The sequence below is a fragment of the Monodon monoceros genome, unplaced genomic scaffold (genome assembly GCF_005190385.1).
Source record: "Monodon monoceros isolate NGI ecotype Baffin Bay Population unplaced genomic scaffold, NGI_Narwhal_1 Super_Scaffold_2, whole genome shotgun sequence".
NCBI lineage: Eukaryota > Metazoa > Chordata > Mammalia > Artiodactyla > Monodontidae > Monodon > Monodon monoceros.
In genome coordinates this window covers 9,919,995-9,940,558 of record NW_021703776.1, presented here as the reverse complement: position 1 = coordinate 9,940,558, position 20,564 = coordinate 9,919,995, and the positions used below count along the sequence as shown (strand labels likewise).

The following is a 20,564-nucleotide window of genomic DNA, read 5'->3' as shown; positions in this document are numbered from 1 at the left end:
GATCTCTGTTGCCTTATTGATTTTCTGTCTGGAAGGTCTGTCCATTGATGTCAGAGGGGTATTAAAGTCTCCTACTATAATTGTATTCCTGTCAGTTTCTCCCTTCATGTCTGCTAGTATTTGTTTTATATATCTAGGTGCTCCTATACTGGGTGCATATATGTTAACGAGTGTAATATCCTCTTCTTGTATTGATCCCTTTATCATTATATAGTGTCCTTCTTTGTCTTTCTTTCCAAACTTTGTTTTAAAGTCTATTTTCTCTGATATGAGTGTTGCTACCTCTGCTATCTTGTTGTTTATATTTGCATGAAATATCTTTTTCTATCTCCACTTTCAATCTATTTGTGTCTTTTGGCCTAAAGTGGATCTCCTGTAGGCAGCATATTGTAGGTTCTTAGTTTGTTTATCCAATCTACCATTCTGTGTCTTTTGATTGGGGTATTTAGTCCATTGACATTTAAAGATATTATTGTTAAGTATGTATTTATTGCCATTTTAAACCTTGTTTTCCAGTTGATTTTGTAGTTCTTCCTTGTTCTTCTTTGAACAAACGTTTGTTCTTTTTATTTTTCCTTTTGTGGTTTGATGGTTTTCTTTTGTATTAAGCTTGAGTTCCTTTCTTTTTTATTTTTGTGAATCTATTGTATATTTTTGATTTGTGGTTACCTTGGTTTTCAAGTGTAACCCATAGCTATATCTACTTGATTAGACTGATAGTCATGTAAGTTCAAACACGTTTTTTTTAAATCCATATTTTTTAACTGCCCTCTCCCACATTCTGTGGTTTTGATGCCCTATTTTACATCTTCATGTTTATCCTTTTACTATATTGAGGTTATGATCACTTTTACAAAAATGGTTTTATTTTTTAATCTATGGACTGGCTTATTTAAGTGATCTTCTGTCCTTTTATATATTTGCCTTTCCTATTGTGATTTTTCCCTTTCCTGTAGATTTTTGCTTCTTTCCAATTTAGAGAATACCTTTCAATATTTCTTTCATGATAGGTTTAGTATTACTGTATTTTTAGTTTTTGCTTGTCTGAGAAATTTTTTTTCTCTCCTTCTATTCTGAATGATAATCCTGCTGGGTAGAGTACCCTAGGTTGCAGGTTTTTCCCTTTCAGGACTTTGAATATATCATGCTACTCACTTCTGGCCTGCAAAGTTTCTGTAGAGAAATCAACTGACAGGCTTATGGGGGTTTCCTTGAAAGTGACTCTGTTTTTCTCTTGGTGCTCCTCTCTTTATGTTTAACTTTTGCCATTTTAATTATGATATGTCTTAACGTAGGTTTGTTTGTGTTCCTGTACCTGGATACCTGTTTCCTTCTTTAGGTTTGGGAAGTTTTCAGCCATAATTTCTTCAAATACATTTTTTCATTTTCTGTCCCCTTCTCTCTTTCTTCTCCTCCTCAAACCTGTATTATGTGTAGATTGGCACACTTCATATAATCCCATAGATCTTGTTCATCACTTTCATTTTTTTCATTTGTCTTTCTGTCTGCTGTTCTGATTGAGTGATTTCCATTATTCTGTCTTCCAGATCACTTATTCATTATTATGCACTATTTAGTCAGCTGTTCATTGCTTTTAGATCAGTTTTTATCTTGGCAATTGAGTTATCTAATATTGATTGGTTTCTCTTTATAGTTTCTAGTTCATTGTTACAGCGATCTGCATTTCTATTGGTGATATTTATTAATTCCTTTAGTGTTTCTATTACTTCCTTTTTCAACTTGGGGTCCAGTAGCCTGGAGAGGTATTTCATTTTTGTTTTCTCAGGGGATTTTTCTTGTTCTTTTAATTGGTTCTCAGGGGATTTTTCTTGTTCTTTTAATTGGAAGTAGTTCCTCTGCTTTTTCATTTCTCTGTCTCTATGAATTTAGGAGAAATAGTTATCTATCATGGTCTTGAAGTGCTGTTTTTATGTGGGAGCATCCCTGTGTAGATTGTGTCAGTCCAGTATTTTTGGTGTGAGGGCTATTTCCTCAGTGTTCTGACCATTATCCCCTTGATAGGAGGTGTGATTCATGTGGTATCCAGAGCCTGCAGATGTTGGGTGGGTCCTCCTCTTTGCTGCACGGCTGTCACAGCCTTGTCAGGGGCAGGGTCTGCTCCCTAATTGTTGGAGTAGAAGCCCTGAGGGTTGGGTTTTATAAGGTTCCATTGCTGTATGTCCTGTATCCCCAAGGAGGTGAGCACAGAATCCACTGAGGCCCTTGTGGTCACAGCAAACCTATGTGCTGCCCATGCAGGTATCTGCGGTTTTGCACATAAGCAGCCCAAGGTCACATCCCTTTCTCTGTTGTGTTCATCCCAGACCCTAGTGCTAGGCTGACAGTGGGGCCGGAGCATTGTGACTGCAGGAATTGAGGTGGTTGTGCTGCTGCCTGGGGCCCAGGCTGCCTCTATGGTAGGGCTCTCCCTGGACCTTTTCACCGAGATCTGGCTCCAAGCTGCCATGTGAGGAGTGCACCCACCAGGAAAGGAACCTCTGCATACTCCTCCCCAGGGGCTGCCCACCAGAGAAACTGATATCTGAGTCCATTATCAGTCTTCCACAAAGCCCACCAACAGCCAGAGTCACACTTTGCTGTGAACACACTGACAGGGGGGCTTCACTGGCGGACCCGTGCCCCACCCGGCACCACTCTGATAGTAGGGCTCCAATGGTGAATGCACATCCTATCTCAAGTGCACTAACCATGGCAGCCTAGACCACACTCCAGGCCCTCTAGGCTGTCTCCGTGCAGCTAGACCAAGTCCTCTCCCAGGGTTCTTCCACCCGAGTTTTAGTGTGTAGCTGATGCATGTACTAGCAGCCCCACCCGGCATGCATTTGGGGCTGGGAGGTACAGAGAGGTGGCAGCCATCAACACCAGTCTCTCTCTGCCCTTATTGCTAGCAAGCCAGCATGCAGACACTCCTTGCAAGTGGAGTACAGGCTCCTCCAGCTTCCTGTCTGTCCCAGCAGACCTCCCAGCAGACAGGGATTTCTCAGAGCAACAGCCTTCCTGTGCGGACACTCCCCCTTCACAGATCCCTTCCAGGAGCACCAGTCCCATCCTGATGCCTTTTTTTTCTTTTATCCTACCCAGTTACATGGGGATCTTTCTTGCAGCTTTGGTTGTATAAGGGATCTTCTGCCAGTTTCTGGTTGGTTTTCTGTGAGAATTGTTCTGCAGGTAGATGTAATTTTCACTGTCTTTGTGGGGGAGGTGAGCCCCACACACTCCTGCTCCACCCTCTTGATCCCCCCCTCCCAGAAGATTCAGCCTTGAATCTGTTAAACCATTTGCCAAGTAGGCTTGGTTGTGGAAATAAGTTGCATGCAAAACACGGTGACACTGTGCACTGCGTCTAAGAGGGGACATCATGACCCAGTGCCCGGTGCTTGGAATAACAACTGGGCATCAGACAGGCTGAAAAGCCGAGGGAATGTGCAGACCTGAGAAGATGAGCAATTCCCTGATGTTCCCCTCAATCTTAGGTTGTTCCAGGGTGAGACTACTTTTCCTCAGTCTTCACACCATTTTCACAGTCAGTAAATGTTAGAGCATATCTCTGTAATGCAGCAGATTTCTGAAACTCAGACCAGCCTCTGGAACTCATCTTGAGCAAAAGGCCAGGATGTAAAACCTTCCCAGACATCTTTACTTCCTGGAAAATGTTTATCACCTGTTGCCTCCCCCTTTGTATCATCAGTCTGGCGCTGAGATGACTTGATAAATAATGTTAGCAAAAAGCCATGAGTTAGGGAAATGTTTATGAAGTTTTAAATGTGTGTCTCCCCTCTGAACTTAGTAGCTTCTGAAAAATATACATTATCCTCTTGTCTACAGGCTTGTTTCGATGTAATAAATATGAAGGACCTTTTTGTAAATACCTTGAATTTCCAGCAGAAAAATATTTAAATACGAGGGATCAAAATTATGTTTTAAATAAGAAGGAACAGATGTACTATTCTTTGTTATCATTGCAAGTTTAAGCTCGTTTAGACTAGCATGAAATGTGCAGTTTAATCCTACCTTTTAAACAGTGTAAAATCAAGGCTCTATTAAAAGTATACTTTTTGTTGTGCCCTCAAGGAACTTATGTTCTGAGATGGAACAAGCTAAATGTTGACATCTTTAAGCTAGAATTAGGAACAGTCAATTGTAATTGTCCCATATAGGCAGGTACATCACTGGAAGGGAGTGTGGCCATCCTGCCCAAGTCTCCCATGGCCTTTGCCCAGGCATAGATTTGAAAATGAAGAAAAGTCCTCAACATGAAGAAATTTTGAACCCTGATTAGGCCGATGCACATTGGCCGCTTTGAGAGCTAGGAGAGTTGTCCAACCTGAGGATGCAGCCTCTGAACTGTTGACCTCTGCTGCTGGGGGTCAGCCAGGCAAAGAGAAGAACAAACACAGACTGGGAAGGAGCAGGCTGTCCGTTGTGAAGAGGGCTGATACTTCAGCCCAACCAGTGTTCTGACTCACCCCATTCCGTATGTCACTCACATTTGTTCCCTCTGCTGGGCAGCCCAGCATCCCCGAAATGCCTCTTGCATGTGGGCCTAAAAGCAGACATACTGAGAAGATTGGCACACAAGCTGCAGCCGAGCATGTAGGCCCACCAGGGGCACCTGCTTTACGAGGAGGTGTTCTCATAATCCCTTTGTATTCTCCTTGGGAGAAAGCTGTGAGCCCTAGTGATGCCCGGTCCCAGTCTCATATAAGGCAAGATGATGGTCACATCCACTCACAACTCTTCCAGCATCAAAAATACTGAGAGGCAGTAGGAAGAGAGCAAGCCCACAGAACCTCGAAACAGAGAGACTTTGCGCAAGAGGTCATCGAGTTCTCCATTTTTTGCTTCTTCAGTACAGATTACCTTCTAAAAAGTGGACACTGTATGGATTTGCTTAATGCTCAGATTTGTATATTATTTTCTGCAAATATATAACGTATGCAAAGGTAACCCTGCCTTTGAATAGATACTCAGAATCATTTCTAAGTAAAACTTGCCTAGAAGAGAATGGAAGCAGGGACTCTAGCTGCTTTGATTAATCCATTAACATAAATATTGAGCAATGATGGAAAGTAAAAGATTTTGGCAACCTGGTTTGCAAATACCTACTAGACGAAGATAACCCATGTAACAACTGTGTTCTGAAACATCCCAGGAAGGCAGTTAAATAAAGAGACCTCAGAATAGCTTCTTAATGCCATGTTCAGTCTCCTCCCTAATAAACAGAATTTCCTGGGAATCTCTAGGTAGTAATACAGATCAGAAGGAATGAAGACACAGCAGTTTAACTCTATACTTTGCTAATGGAAACATATTGTAATTACAACAGTAAACATCTATTGACCTATCATTCTACTGCCTTAGGGTCTGCTTTAATAAATACCTTTTGCAAATTTGAATGTGAAAAGGCCTTGTTTACATAAGTGGTTATAAAGGGCCTCTAATATTACAGTAGTTATTTTTGTTGATTTCCATTTCCCTGAAAAGTACCCCTCATCCCCACTAGCATTTCCCACTCTATTACTGGGAAAGACATTAGGTTGCTAAAAGCTTCTTTTAATCAGTAGTAACCTAATGAAATCACAATGCTACTGTCTTTGTATTCTGTAGCTACAGAAATAACTGTGATTAAGCATGTTTGTATTGAAGTGTAAGTATCTATTTCAATGCTTTTTTTGCTTGTCTCCCATTTTCTGTCTTCTTACAGATTTTTAAAAGTATTGGCTCTGATGAGACTGTGCAAGGGCAAGGAAGTCGGAGGCTGATCAGCTTTTCTCTCTCAGGTATGTATTGCTCATATGAAGGCCTTGTGGAGTGAATAAGAATGTCAGTCAACAGTCAGGAGACCCCTTCAATTTGACTCTTATCTATAAGTTACTCAACATCTCTGTGCCTCAGTTTCTCCACCTGTAAAACAAAATTTTAAAATATCCGCTCCATTCCCCTGTTGCCTAAAAAATATGCACAACCTGAAAGTTGAGAGTTATGTTTTCTTTGGTGGGAATTTTTAGGACTTCAAGCTGGGGAGGTAGCATCTCAAGTAACCCCAAGAGAACTGCTCGGGGGAGGCAAGGGTGGGGCTAGGATATATAGGAGTTTTGTTTTTTTTTAATTTATTATTGTATTGGTTACAGCTGATTTTCTTTTTTTTTTTTTACATCTTTATTGGAGTATAATTGCTTTACAATGGTGTGTCAGTTTCTGCTTTATAACAAAGTGAATCAGCTATACATATACATACATACGTTCCCATATCTCTTCCCTCTTGCGTCTCCCTCCCTCCCACCCTCCCTATCCCACCCCTCCAGGCAGTCACAAAGGACCGAGCTGACCTCCCTGTGCCATGCGGCTGCTTCCCACTAGCTATCTACCCTACGCTTGGTAGTGTATATAGGAGTTTTGCACAAAAGGGCAGGTAGTCTGAATGTCAAAAGATTACTGTTAAGTAAAGAAAACCAGATGATCTCAAGTTAAAGCATTTAGTGCTTTTCTATGTTTGGGAAGATGCAAGAGTCTGCGTTCCTTTGATATGCACCTCAGCTATCTGGGGCCAGTATCCTGTGTTTTCATATCCTGAGTTTCCTCAGGGCTCACCAACTCCCCGTGGGTGGTGGCTGCAGTCGCTGATGACTGTGACATCCTTTGTTTACTGATATGGCAGAAACATTCCATTTCTCACCCCTTGACCTCATAAGGGCACAAGAGGATTCAATAAGGAATAGATGCATTCCTTAGATGAGGTGAGAAGATGAGAAGAGAAGCTGCCATTCTACTTTTCCTTCACGGCTAACTAGCAGTAATTGAGAGTTTATAAAGTGGAGGTAGGGGAAAGCCTGAGGCAAGCAGCAGCTAGCAGACCCTTGGTCTAAATAAAATCTCACAGGAAATCCAGTTGGTAAAACAGATTAAAAACTGAGCTGCTCAAAAAAGTACACTTGTGGAAAGATCAGTGAAATCCAAAAAAAGCCTGTCATTTAGTTAATCATAATTAGTTAATAGTTAAGAGTAATTTAGTTAATTTTTTAGTTTTCATCATGTACCTTAGTTCTGGAACCTGTTAACAGTAAGGGAAACTGGGTAGACTCTTCTATGAATCTAAAATAATTTCAAAATTAAAACTATAAACAAAAACTGAGTTGCTCTGGCTAAAATGATATACAGAGTTCAGAGCCCCATGCACTCAATCTCACCCTAAGTTGTCTTTGTGAAGACACAGTGGCATGAAACTGTAGGGCACAGAACTGTTCAGCACAGTTTGAAAACTATTGCTTAACTTATTATCAAACCAACAAATACTGTAGGCCATAAATATCAGAGATCTGAGATCACAGAAATGAAGTTCATGAGTGTCCTTGGGAGATGGATGGTCGCCTGAGGCTTTTCATGTCTAAGTGAGCCCCCAGTAAAGCAAACGTGTGTCTAAAAATCCATTGAGAAGTGATAATAACAAAGTTGATATACAAAAAGTCAGTCTCTTTCCTATATACCGGCAATGAACAAATGGAATTTAAGTTAAAAACGCAATACCATTTACATTAGCACCTCCCCAAAATGAAATACTTAGGTATAAATCTAACAAAACGTTGATATGTACAAGATGTTTATAGGGAAAACTACAAAACTCTAATGAATTAAGTCAAAGAAGAACGAAATAAATGGAGATACATTCCATTGTTCATGGATGGGAAGACTTAATATTGTAAAGATGTCAGGTCTTTCCAAACTAATGTTTAGAATCAATGCAATCCCAATCAAAACTGCAGCAAGTCATTTTGTGAATTCTGACAAACTGATTCTAAAATTTATAATGAGAGGCAAAAGACCCAGAATAGCCAACACAATGTTGAGGAGAATATCAAAGTTGGAGGACTGATGCTACACAACTTCAAGACTTACTATAAAGCTGCAGTAATCAAGACAGTGTGGTACTTGTGAAAAAAAGAAAAAAACAGAAAAATAGATAAATGAAATAGACTAGAGAGCCCAGAAATAGACCCCCATATAGTCAGCTGATCTTTGAAATATGAGCAGAGACAGTACAGTTGAGCAAAATAGTCCCTTCCACAAATGGTGCTGGAACAACTGGACATCCACATGCAAAAAAAAAATGAATCTAGACACAGACCTTATACCCTTCACAAAAATTAACTCAAAATGGGCCATAGACCTAAATGTAAAACACAAAACTATAAAACTCCTAGAAGATAACATAGGAGAAAACCTAGATGACCTTGGGTTAGGGTGGTGCCTCTTTAGATACAACACCAAAGACACAATGCATGAAAAAAAATTGATAAGATGGACTTCATTAAAATTAAAAACTTCTGTTCTGCCAAAGACAATGTCAAGGGAATAAGACAAGCCACGGACTCAGAGAAAATATTTGCAAAAGACACATCTGATAAAGGAAAGTTAATCCAAAATATACAAAGAACTCTTAAAACTCAACAATATGAAAACAAACAACCCAGTTGAAAAATGGGCCAAAGATCTTATGATCTTGTCAGCCATCTCACCAAAGAAGCTATACAGGTGGCAAGTAATCAAATGAAACGGTACTCCACATCATATGCCATTAGGGAAATGCAAATTAAAACAGCGACTAGATACCAGCTATGTACCTATTGGAATAGCTCAAATCCAGAACACTGAAAACACCAAATGCTGGTGAGGACGTGGAGCAAAAGGAACTCACAGTTATTGCTGGTAGGACTGCAAAATGGCACAGACACTCTGGAACACAGTGTGGTAGTTTCTTTCAAAACTAAACATTCTCTTACCACATGACCCCATGATCACATTCCTTGGAAATTACCCAAATGGAGTAATTTTCATACAAAAACCAAACACAGATGTTTACAGCAGCTTTATTTATGATTTGCCAGAACTTGGAAGCCATCAAGATGTCTTTCAGTAGCTGAATGCATAAATAAACCATGGTACATTCAGATAATGGAATATTATTCGGTGCTAAAAAGAAATGAGCTGTCAGGCCGTGAAAAGACATGGAGGAATCTTGAACGCATATTACTCGTTGAAAAAAGCCAATCTGCAAAGGCTACAAACTGTATGATTTCAACTATATCACACTCTGGAAAAGGTAAAACTATGGAGATGATAAAAAGATCAGTGGTTGCTGGGAGACAGGGGAAGGAGAGATGAATAGGCAGAGAACAGAGGATTTTTAGGGCAGTGAAGATACTCTGTATGATACAGTAATTATGGATACATGTCATAATGCATTTGTCAGTGCCCAGAGAGTGTACAATGCCAAGAGTGAATTGTAACGTAAACGATGGATTTTGGGAAGAGAAGTAAAGTATCTCTCAACGGTGATTATGATGTGTCGATGTGAGCTCATCAGTGGTCCTCATCAATGTACCACTCTGGTAGGGGATGTTGATAATGGGAGGAGATGCATGTGTGGGCAGGCAGTATATGGGAAAATCTCTGTACTTCCTTTTAATTTTGCTGTGAATCTACAGCCACTCTAAAAAAATTAAACCTTCAAAGAAACCCATTGACAACATTAGCATGTGTCTGTCTAGGTTTAAAAAGAAAAGAAAAAAGAAGAAACTCAATACTTTTGTATTACTAGGACAGAAAACTAACAACTCCTGATTTGTTATTCTTATGTTCCCATTGAAATGCTTGATAACAATTATTTGTACAAACCTTCATAAACAGTAGAAACGAGGAAAACTACTGTCTGCCGGAAATGAAGAATTTTCACTAACCAAAGCTCACTAAAATCCTAAAGCCTAAGAGGGATGCCATACAGGAGGGACCGCATGGGGCTGGGGAAGGAGACGAAATATCCATTCACTGGTTCCCATTTTGGCTCTACCATGTAGACATGGGCTCACAGACTCACCACAGGAAAGGAAACCACGCCCCCCCCAGCTTGGTTCAAAAAGTTACTTTATAAGGTGATCAGGATGGACTCATCCCCTACAGCCCCCAATATATCATTTTTCTTACACTTATCTCAAGGAAAAAATTGCCAGCAATGAAATGTGACTGGAGATGTAAACTTAGCAACTAAAGAAGCAAGCCTGGAATGGTCGTGGACATGTAATACTTTGTAGTTGAATATATGTATATGTTTAATTCACTACGTCTGTCAAGGAAAAATAAAAGTAAATACTGCTTAAAGTAGCATAATCAATTCCATGCCTCAAAGAAAGATGAGATAAAAAGATCATCAAATCTACAGCTAAGCAAAGCCCACAAAGTATCAAAAAGTTGACTAGATGCTGGTCCTCTCCAGGTGTAAAAGTAGGGACGAGGATTCCAATAGCAGCTCGTTGGACAACCAAACTAACTAAAGATGGACAATACCAGGGGTACACAACCTACTCATGGGTAAAGAATAGACAGTGTGGCTTGAAGAATGTGTGGAGAATAGATTCTACCTTAAAAAAAAAAACAAAAAACGTTGAAGGACATAACACTCAAGAGGAAGAAGACAAGTATTTTGTTGGCAAATATCTGCTCAAGAGAAATAAGGGATTTATCACTCGTCTGCTTGTACTCTCTATAAAAGACAGGAAAGTGCAGGACCTATTAAGTAAGAGGTCTAGGATGAAGAAAAATGGTAAGGGATTTCTTTGAAGTTCTTTGAAGCTAAAAGAAAGTCAAGTGTATCTGTTTCCTGTTGCTGCTGTAACAAGCTACCACAAAGTTAGTGGCCTGAAACAAGACAGGTATTCACTCAGCTCTGGAGATCAGAAGTCCAAAATGAATCTTAAGGGACTAAAATCAGGGTGTCGACAAGCAGGGCTGGTACTCTTCTGGGGCCTCCTGAGAAGAATGCACTCCTCATCTCTTTCAGGTTCTAGAGTCTACCTGCATGTTTTGGTTCGTGGCTGCATCACTCCAATCTCTGCTCTGTTGTCACATCACTTTCTCCACATTTTGCCCCTCCTTCCTCCATTTTATAAAGACTCTTGTAATTACATTGGGCCTAACTGGATAATCCAGGCTAATCGCTCCATCTCAATAAAGATCCTTCACCACATCTGCAAAGTCCCTTTTACCATGTAAGGTGACATATTCACAGGTTCCAGGGATTAGGTTATGGTCATCTGTGAGGGACCATTTTTCTGTCTATCATAGTCAAGGAGAGATTTAAAATAAATTCTAAAAGATGCAATCACAGAATTCAAAGTGAGCTTTGAGAGCTTTTAGAAAGCAGTAAGAGCATACTCACCACTACAGAATTAGAATCAATGATATGGTGGACTGACTTGAGATTCTCTCCTAGAAAACATGGAAGAAGGGTCAGACATAAAAAGGATAAGGAAGTAAAAAGATGGATGACATATAGAGAGCCAATACATAGATATTTAATGGTTTTGATGAAATGATCGGAACAAATTGAAAGGAAATAATAGGAGAAAGGTTTCTTGAGTTGAATGTGATTTTGAATCTTTAAATTAGACTGTAAGGTGCTAAGAAAAACAATGTATGTGCAGAGACCAACATCTAGACAAATGCCAATTTTTTTAAAGAAATTTTCAAATGCAGACACAGTAGGCATCTGAGTGGAAAAAGCATGATACTTACAAAAGAATAAACCATGTTAATCTCAGACTTGTCTTCTTATCATACAGAATGCTAAAATCATGAAACAAAGGCTACAGAGTTTTAAGGGTAGCATGTTTTAGCCGAAGATTTCTGTGCCCACCAGGTTGTCATTTATGTAAGAAGGCAAGAAAAACACATTCTCAGGTTTGCTAGGGCTCAAAGAACTTCATCTTTGCATCTTACCTGAAAGTAATATGTGAACATCCACGCCAGCATACAGAGAGATAAATTTAAGAAAACTCAAGAACTGGAGATACTGCATATAATTGGACTGCTTTTCTTTTTAGAATTTAAAATGAGAAATAACCAGAAAGATAGATCATGGAATTGTCTCCTCTGGAAATTTTCCAGAACGGAGTAGCATGTCAAAGCAAGATTGTTGATGCAAATGCTTTACTTCTCAAATCTGTTTATATATTCAGTTTTTACCACGCCTTGGTGGTAATAAATTTCCTGTGTAACTACTATCCCTTTAATTTTCAGTGAATTAACACTACAACCTTAAAAATCATAAACGCAAATACAGATTTTTTTCACAAGTATTGGAGACAATTTAAATATTCAAAATTACCACAGAGCCAAATAATTATATACTGTTTAAGAATTATGTATACAAAATGTTCTAAAAGACATGGGACATCCTTATGGTATAATCCAGGCAAAAGAAACAATTTAGGATACAAGTTTGTATATACAGTATGGTCGCAACTATGCAAAGAAAATTACTGAAAGGCAGTAAAGAAAAAGTCTAGCAATGGTTGCCACTATGCAGTACAATTTGAAATAATTTAAAAATTCTGTTTCTTTTCCTTCTATATTTAAAAAAGTTACAGTAGGCATCATGTTTATCATCAGAACAAAAAACAATGCAGGAAAAAATGGGGGAAAATTAAGTATTTTCCCATTAATGTATCATTTACTGTTGGAAAATCACAAAACTCTGTGATCTTATAGACATCCATTCCAACAATCTCATAGTTGAAGAAATTGAGACCTGAAGAAGTTTTTTTCTAAAGTTACAAAGTTCAATAGAGAGTGTTCCAGAACTAAAATCTGGATATACTGACTCCCAGCCAAATGTTCTTTTAACTCCTAATTAGCTCCTTATTGCAGCAGTTTTCAAACGTTTTTACTCCGTGAAACATATATTTTTATAAGTATACAAATTGAACTTAAACTATAAAAGCTCACTGAAAGGCATGAAAGGAGACATGAAAAAATGAAGAAACCTATGTTCTTGAATAGGAAGTATTGTAAAGTTACCATTTCTCCCAAAATTAATCTATAGATTCAATGCAATTCCAATCAAGATCTCAATTTTTTGGAGGGGAGCTGATTAAAAAATTAAAAGATTAATCCGGAAGAATAAATGTGTGACTGGTAAAGAAAGATGTTATCTTTTGGAAAAAAAACAAGAACAATAAAGAGTAACTAGACTTATCAGGTATCAGACGTATGATGAAAACATGCAGATTTAGACAAGTTGTTTGATGGAAGAGAATTTTTTAAAAAGACCCATTTATGGGCTTCCCTGGTGGCGCAGTGGTTGAGAGTCCACCTGTCGATGCAGGGGACGCGGGTTCATGCCCCGGTCCGGGAGGATCCCACATGCCGCGGAGCGGCTGGGCCCGTGAGCCATGCCCGCTGAGCCTGCGTGTCCGGAGCCTATGCTCCGCAACGGGAGAGGCCACAACAGTGAGAGGCCTGCGTACCGCAAAAAAAAAAAAAAAAAAAAGACCCATTTATGCTTGAGAATTTGACCTATGCCAAAGTTGTCATTTTTATTAAAAGGTAATATCACATAATGGTTAAAAACACAGACTTTGGAATCAGAGAAGTAGGTTCAAATTTCATTTCTGACGTTGACCAACTCTGAAGACCTGGTCAAGTTACTTAACTCAGAAACCTCTATTTTCTCTTCCTCAAATTAGGGATGTAATAACTATCTTGTAGAGTTTGTGGTTAGGATTAAATCAGATAATGTATTTGAAGGGCATAGAATGGTCCCCAGAATTTAGTGGCTGATCAGTAAATGACAAGCAGCAGTGATGGAGGTGATGAAGGTGATGGTAGTCATTATTTTATGATGGATAAATTTATATGTCTGTCACACTCTGGGCCATATTCCCCAACACCACCCCCAGATTTGATGGTCCACTGGGAGAACTCAGCATGTAGTCATACTCGTGACTCTAATCAATAGTCAATTACATTGACTATAATCAATGTCATCAATTACATTGAAAAGATACACAGCAAATTGCAAAGGAAAAAGGTGCCTGAGATGAAGTTTGGAGGAAACCAGGCCCAAGTTTCCATGAGTCCTCTCTCACTGGAGTCACACAGCTTGGGTTTATTTCTCCCAGCAACAAGTTTTGAAATACTATGAAATACTATATACCAGGGAAGCTCATTACAGACTCAAGAGCCCAAGGTTTTGATTGGGGGCTGGTCATACGGCCAAAGTGCTCCTAGCACCTACCAAAATTCCAGACTCCCAGAAGAAAAGCAGGTGTTCAGCATAAACCATGTAGTTTGCACAGACACTTGAGGCACAGAGAGCCACTCTTATCAATTCTGAGATGTGGGAACCCTGCTGAGATCCGAGTTCCCAGATCCTAGCCAAGGACCAACCCCAGAAACAGACCTTTCGAAGGCGAGAAGTCTCAGGCTGCTTTGTTACTTCTTTTCTGCACACATTCCCATGGGTGTAGCCTGGGTTTTGCAAATTTCTGTGATGTTTGTACTTTCTAACCTTTATTCCGCTTCATGGCAGTATATTATAATGCAAGAGAGTAAGAATAATTTCATTATGGAGACATCCTTGAGTCAACTCAAAATGACATTTAAGTAAATGCACATGAAAAATTCTGTACTTTTTTCATCAGTAACAAATTCCTCCAACACCTCACAACTTATACCATACTTGAGAATCAGTTCAATGTATTTTTACCTGTTTCTTTCACTTATATATAAATATGAACAATTTTGGGGGAAAAATACTTTGATAATAGAAAAATTTTAATTATATTTTTTGATATCATATATTTCTAATAAATATAAGATGATTTCAAGTTATCTCAGACCAGCCATAAACCATTATCACAAATGACCTCTTTCTCTCTCCCCCCCACACAGAGCATGAAATTGTACATGATCAGACATTTTCAATTACATGGAACGGCTCAGTTGTCAAAGCCTTCCCTCCCGACCACACGGTCTCTCCTCAGAACCCTCCTCACTGATGTGCATTAGCTCTATGGAGGCCATGTTTTTTCCTTTCCTCCAATGTCTGTGCTCTTTGCTCTTTTTTTTTTTACCATCTTTTTTTTTTTTACCATCTTTTTTTTTTTTTTTTTTTGCGGTACGCGGGGCTCTCACTGCTGTGGCCTCTCCCGTTGTGGAGCACAGGCTCCGGACGCACAGGCTCAGCGGCCATGGCTCACGGGACCAGCCGCTCCGCTGCATGTGGGATCTTCCTGGACCGGGGCACGAACCCGTGTCCCCTGCATCGGCAGGCGGACTCTCAGCCACTGCGCCACCAGGGAAGCCCTCTTTGCTCTTTTAATCCTCACCTTTCTCTTTATTTCTTCTGATGCACTGTCTCCTTACTCAGTGGAAATCATATTTATTGTGAGGCTAGAGCCCTTGGTTTTCTGTCTTCACTTTGAAGAAGTGGTTCCTGCTTCCCTGGTGGCGCAGTGGTTAAGAATCCGCCTGCCAATGCAAGGGACACGGGTTCGATCCCTGGTCCGGGAAGATCCCACATGCCGCAGAGCAACTAAGCCCGTGCGTCACAACTACTGAGCCTGCACTCTAGAGCCCGTGAGCCGCAACTACTGAGCCCGTGTGCCTAGAGCCTGTGCTCTGCAACAAGAGAAGCCAACACAATGAGAAGCCTGCACACTGCAACAAAGACCCAATGCAGCCAAAAATAAAATAAAATTCACCTGGACCCACTGAATTTTCCAAGTTGGATTTCCTCCCTCAGTGTGCACCAGGTTTCCCGAAGTGACCCTCAGCCCCTCACCCCAACCTGCCTGAGGAACGCCAGAAGCCCAGACCACTAGGGGCCAACAGTCCTCTCTTGAAAAGCATAGTGACCACAATGCCAGTCTTGACTTATTACAGGCACTTCTTAACCAAAACAATTTAATACAGTAAATGTTCATTTAAATCAGTAAATGTTCCGTGTAATGGGTTCTGGAGACATATCAGTCTATATTTGTAATGAGGTGGAAAATGGTCTAGAGATTGAAAAACGTTTTACACGTTTCAGATGGACTCTTCTCCTTGTGTGAGGCCTAATATAATCTTTAACCTTGCTAAAATACATGAAATTAGAATATCCTCTGTTTTATAGATTTCCAGGCCATGGGGTTGAAGAAGGGGATGTTTTTCAACCCAGACCCTTACCTGAAGATTTCCATTCAGCCTGGGAAGCACAGCATCTTCCCTGCCCTCCCACACCACGGACAGGAGAGGCGATCCAAGATCATCGGCAACACCGTGAACCCCATCTGGCAGGCCGAGGTGAGTGCCCTGGCCCTGAAAAGGAGCTTAAGGGACAACGAAACCGTTGACCCTGAAGCCCACGTGCTACTCCCTCCCTCCTTGGAGCCCCAAACTCTGCTGCTAAGTTCATGGTTCTCTCGGTCCTGGAAAGTCACCATGTTCTCTTTGGATTACAACTCCTAGAGATCTTGATTAGTCTCACAGCGTGGGACCATGAAACTAATCCTTGCAGCTGCACTCAGTAGCCATACGCAGTCAGCCTTCTGTATCCGCAGGTTCTGCATGTAGGGATTCAACCAACCTCGGATGGAAACTATCTGGGGAAAAAAAAAAAATTCCAGAAAGCAAAACTTGAATTTGCTGTACACAGGCACTATGTACCTAACATTACATTGTATTTTCAACTATTTACATAGCATTTACACTGTATTAGATATTGTAAGTAATCTGGAGATAACGTAAAGCATACAGGAGGACGTGTGTAGGTTATATGCAAATTCTCTGCCGTTTTATGTAAGGGACTCGAGCATCCATGGATTTTGGTGTCCTCAGCGGTACTGGAACAAGTCCCCCAACATACCGAGGGACAACTATAATAGCCTCTTGCTCTGATTCTGAACTTGCACCTGAAAGCAGGACAGGAGAAGGAAGTGATGTGTTTTAATCCAAGTATGCTCATTCTTCCCACGCATGTGGTCCTTAAGCAAGAGTGCCAAATTTGAATTGTGTCCCTCTGGACCGGTTCCAGAGATTCTGAAACTGTCAGGTTTCCTAGGACAGGTAAATCAATAAGTCTTAAAATGACACTAAGATGGGGTTGCATATTGTTTGATTGAAATAGGCACGGAGGCTGATTGTTCATGCCATCTTCCCGGTTTACACAGTGCTAGGCAACTTGCTGGAGTTTCAGATAATTTGTTTTATCTGATACAGGCCCTTCTCCTCTCTTACATGTGTCTCCACCACCAGCTGGGAGCTAGGAGGCTCCCCAACAAAGCCTCATCAGGCTCAGCCTCACAGTGACTAAGTCCTGTCCTAGAGAAACAGCAGGAAGTTGTCACACCCATTGACTGCCTAGCTCCCTGCTTTAGCTTGAGGGTATAACCTGCAAACTGCATGGCTTGGGAGACAGCGGGGTTTAGGGCATGGAAATGCCACAGTATATAACGTAGGGGTTAAAAGTACAGATTTGCAGTCACACAGACCTTGGTTCAAATCCCAGCTCGGCCAGTTGTATAACTTTGAGAAATCGGTTATCCTCAATCTGAGCATCAGATTATCCTCATCAGGCTGGTGCTGATGGAAATGTGTTGCTACTACCCTGGGCACTCGCTTTGGGCAGGGTTCCTTCCTTTATTGTTCAAAGTAGATCCTCTCTGATGCAGAACTTTCAAGCATCCTTGACAAGAAAGTGTAGACGTTTGGGGCCAAAGCTTTTTCATTGTCTCTTAAATTATACCACCTACTTCCTAGGCTTAATTTAGCCTGACCCAGGTTTTACAGAAGATCAACATTAGAGCTTTTAAGTGGCCATCAGGGAAATAGAATTGTATTTGAACTTCTTACTGCTTTGGTTATCAGCAGACTCTAAAGCGCCCACAGGACCGCTAGCATGGAATCACGAATCCTACATTATTTGTTTCTTCAGTCCTGGCTGTTCTCGCCAATTATTTATGGACTCCTCACTCCATTCCTGGAGATAATACAAGACGCCACAGGAATTTATAGCACATGGAAAAAAAAAAAAAAGAAAGCCTCTCCTAAAGAACTTTAGAGCAGCTTGTACTAAGACATTTAGTCATAAAGGTGTTATAAGTCTCAAAGAACATTTATAAAATCCAGCACCATCAGAATATGTTTTGGCTAAAAATGTCAACTAGAATCCACTTTAAGTTCTGAAATTATTTCCGAATCTTTAGTTCAGTTATACTTTGCAAGGACACAGGCCAACCCTCACTCTCCCTCTGCTCTTGACCTCCTTGTTCTTTCCAGTGTGCTGTGGCAGAGGTCAGCATCCAAAGGTAAGTTTCACCACATGTCTCCCTGACAAGGCTCAGACTGAGGATAACTGATTTCTCAAGCTAAACAGCAAGTAACTGGCTGAACAGTGATTTAAACCACAGCGTGGTTTGCGTGATTGCAAAGCTGTATTTTCAAACCCCTAAATTAGCTTACAGTGCCCAGAGCTCAAATGTGGGAGTCTCAACCCCGAGGCAGAACATTCGAGGCGTCAATGACCCAGCATTGCTTACCACTTGTGTCAGTTAGGGATGCCTCAGGCTCTAAGCTAGAGGAAGCCTGGTCAGCTGTGATATTTCTCACAAACCAGAAGTCCAGAAGGAGGTGGTCCAGGCAGTGCAGCTACTGAGTACGGCCACCAGGGACCCAAGCTCTCTGGGTCTTGCCACTACACCTTAGCAGGTGGCTCTCGTCTTCCTGTCTTAAAGCCTCAAACCCGAGTTCCAGGTAGGAAGAAAGCAAAAAGACTGAAGAAACTTTCTCCTTGAAAGGCTTTGAATTACTATCTTGTAAGAGAAGCCCTATTACCTATCACAGGACCTCACCTGGTTGGGAAAATCTAGTGTTTCGCTTCCCTGACTCTCTCGTCGGGAGGGCCGGGGACTAGACGGTTGGCTGCATAAATTGTGTCTTTGCTTATATCTACCTAATCCGTACATCCTCAACTAATCCAACCAGAGATTCCTGCTCATGCATCAATTCTCAGCTAAAATACCACCTCCTACCTGGCACCCCATCCCAGGCCTCAGAAGGAAAGTGCTTCCTCCTCTTTGCTCCTTTGTCCAGACCTCTACATAGTGTCCTCTATTTGCACAGCTGTCTTCCTCACGAGACTTTGAGCTCTTCAAGGAAAGGAATCACATCCAATTTATCTTGATACCTCCAGTTCCTGGACCTAATACTACTAGGTTCTATAGGGATTACTATGCCAAGCAGTGTTTGAAACATTTTATGTAATTAACTCATTTCATCCTCACAACAACCCTATGAAATATGTACTATTATTATCTCCATTGAAAGATGAGGAAACCAAGGCACAGAGAAGTTAAGTGAATTTCCCAAGGTCACACAGCTGGTAAATGGCAGAACCAGAATTTGAACCAGTTCAGAGCCTGATACTGATCAGTTTTGTGCACAGGTGGTTGTGAATAAATTCTGGAGAAAATATCCATAGCTTATATCAGATACTCAAAATGATCATTATACCTCCTCTTATTTCAGGTTAAAAAAAATCAGTTAAAATTGACAGCATTGAGTGATAAGGCCAAAGGCAGTTATCAAAAGCTTAAATTCGTCTTTCCAGCTAATCATATGAGCCCCTCCTTCTGGAGGCTAAGTTTGAAGGATAAATGAATTTTTTTTTAAATGGGGGAAAGCAAGGTGAAGTTCTCATGGCTGATTATTAATTCATTTAAGAAATATTTCTTGTGCATGTACTCTGTATTAGAAATCGAAGCGGCAAAAATGATTGATAGAGAAGACCCTGCAGGCTAGTGGAAGGAGAAAATACGATGAAATAAATGTCCTAATCAAGGTGTGGACAGAATGCTGTGAAACACTGAGGGAAGATCTCACAGAGGGTGTGCTCTTGGACTTGGGTCTTGACGAGTGGCAGGATATTTGGGGGACGGGGAGAGCATTCCAGGTGGATGGAACAACATGTGCAAAGGTACCAAGGCAACCGCAGACACTTAGGGGACTGTTCAGAAATGTCATGTGGGTGGAGCTTGTCGTGTTCTCAGATAAGAGATGGCAGCTGGGCTGGGCTTATTTCAATCATGCATATCTGGCGTGGTTTCCTGATTGCTTACAAATGGAAGCTAATGTTGGCTTCTGGGGTCTCACGTTGCACCTTAGTGAGCGAAATGAAGATTCCCTGTTCCTGCAAGATTCATGCAAGTCTTTAAATCTGTATGCAAGGAGGTAAAGGAGAACTAAACTGTCCTACTTCCCGTATTTGTTGATTAACATACCAAGGATGTTCAGTGAGAAATAATCGAAGTTGCCTGCACTTAAGAGCAAGAATACCCTTTCATGTGTAGTTTAAATGCTCAATTTATTTCTTTGATTAATGTTGCATTAAAGTCTTACGTGGTTTTTTTCAAATTTATTCAAGTTCAAACTGGAAACATATTTTTGCTAATGAAAACATGATAAATCTGAGAAAAAATAAAGTTACTGTCAGAAGTTTTAAATGAGGAGGGAAAATTGAGAGAAATACATGGTAAACATAATGCAAACTAAAGAAATTAAAAAGAAGACTTCCATGGTGATTGATTTATCTCCTCTTTTTTATTCCTGTAATTAGAAACTGTTTTCACTCCGGGAACACTGTCCTTGACTTTTAGGTCTGTTTACTCTCCAGTATGGATGTAATGAGCATTTATAAGATTATAGCTTCACAGAGAAGTTAAACAGAAACA

The 20,564-nt window shown here is 40.6% G+C and overlaps 1 protein-coding gene across 1 annotated transcript in view; it reads left to right on the top strand.

Annotated features, from left to right (window-relative positions):
* HECW1 (HECT, C2 and WW domain containing E3 ubiquitin protein ligase 1) overlaps nucleotides 1-20,564 on the top strand; it is a 482,761-nt gene that overhangs the window by 298,035 nt on the left and 164,162 nt on the right. The window contains exons 5-6 of the mRNA XM_029234115.1: nucleotides 5,726-5,801; nucleotides 15,971-16,140. Of these exons, the coding sequence (XP_029089948.1) occupies nucleotides 5,726-5,801; nucleotides 15,971-16,140 (246 nt within the window). The remainder of the gene's footprint in view (nucleotides 1-5,725; nucleotides 5,802-15,970; nucleotides 16,141-20,564) is intronic.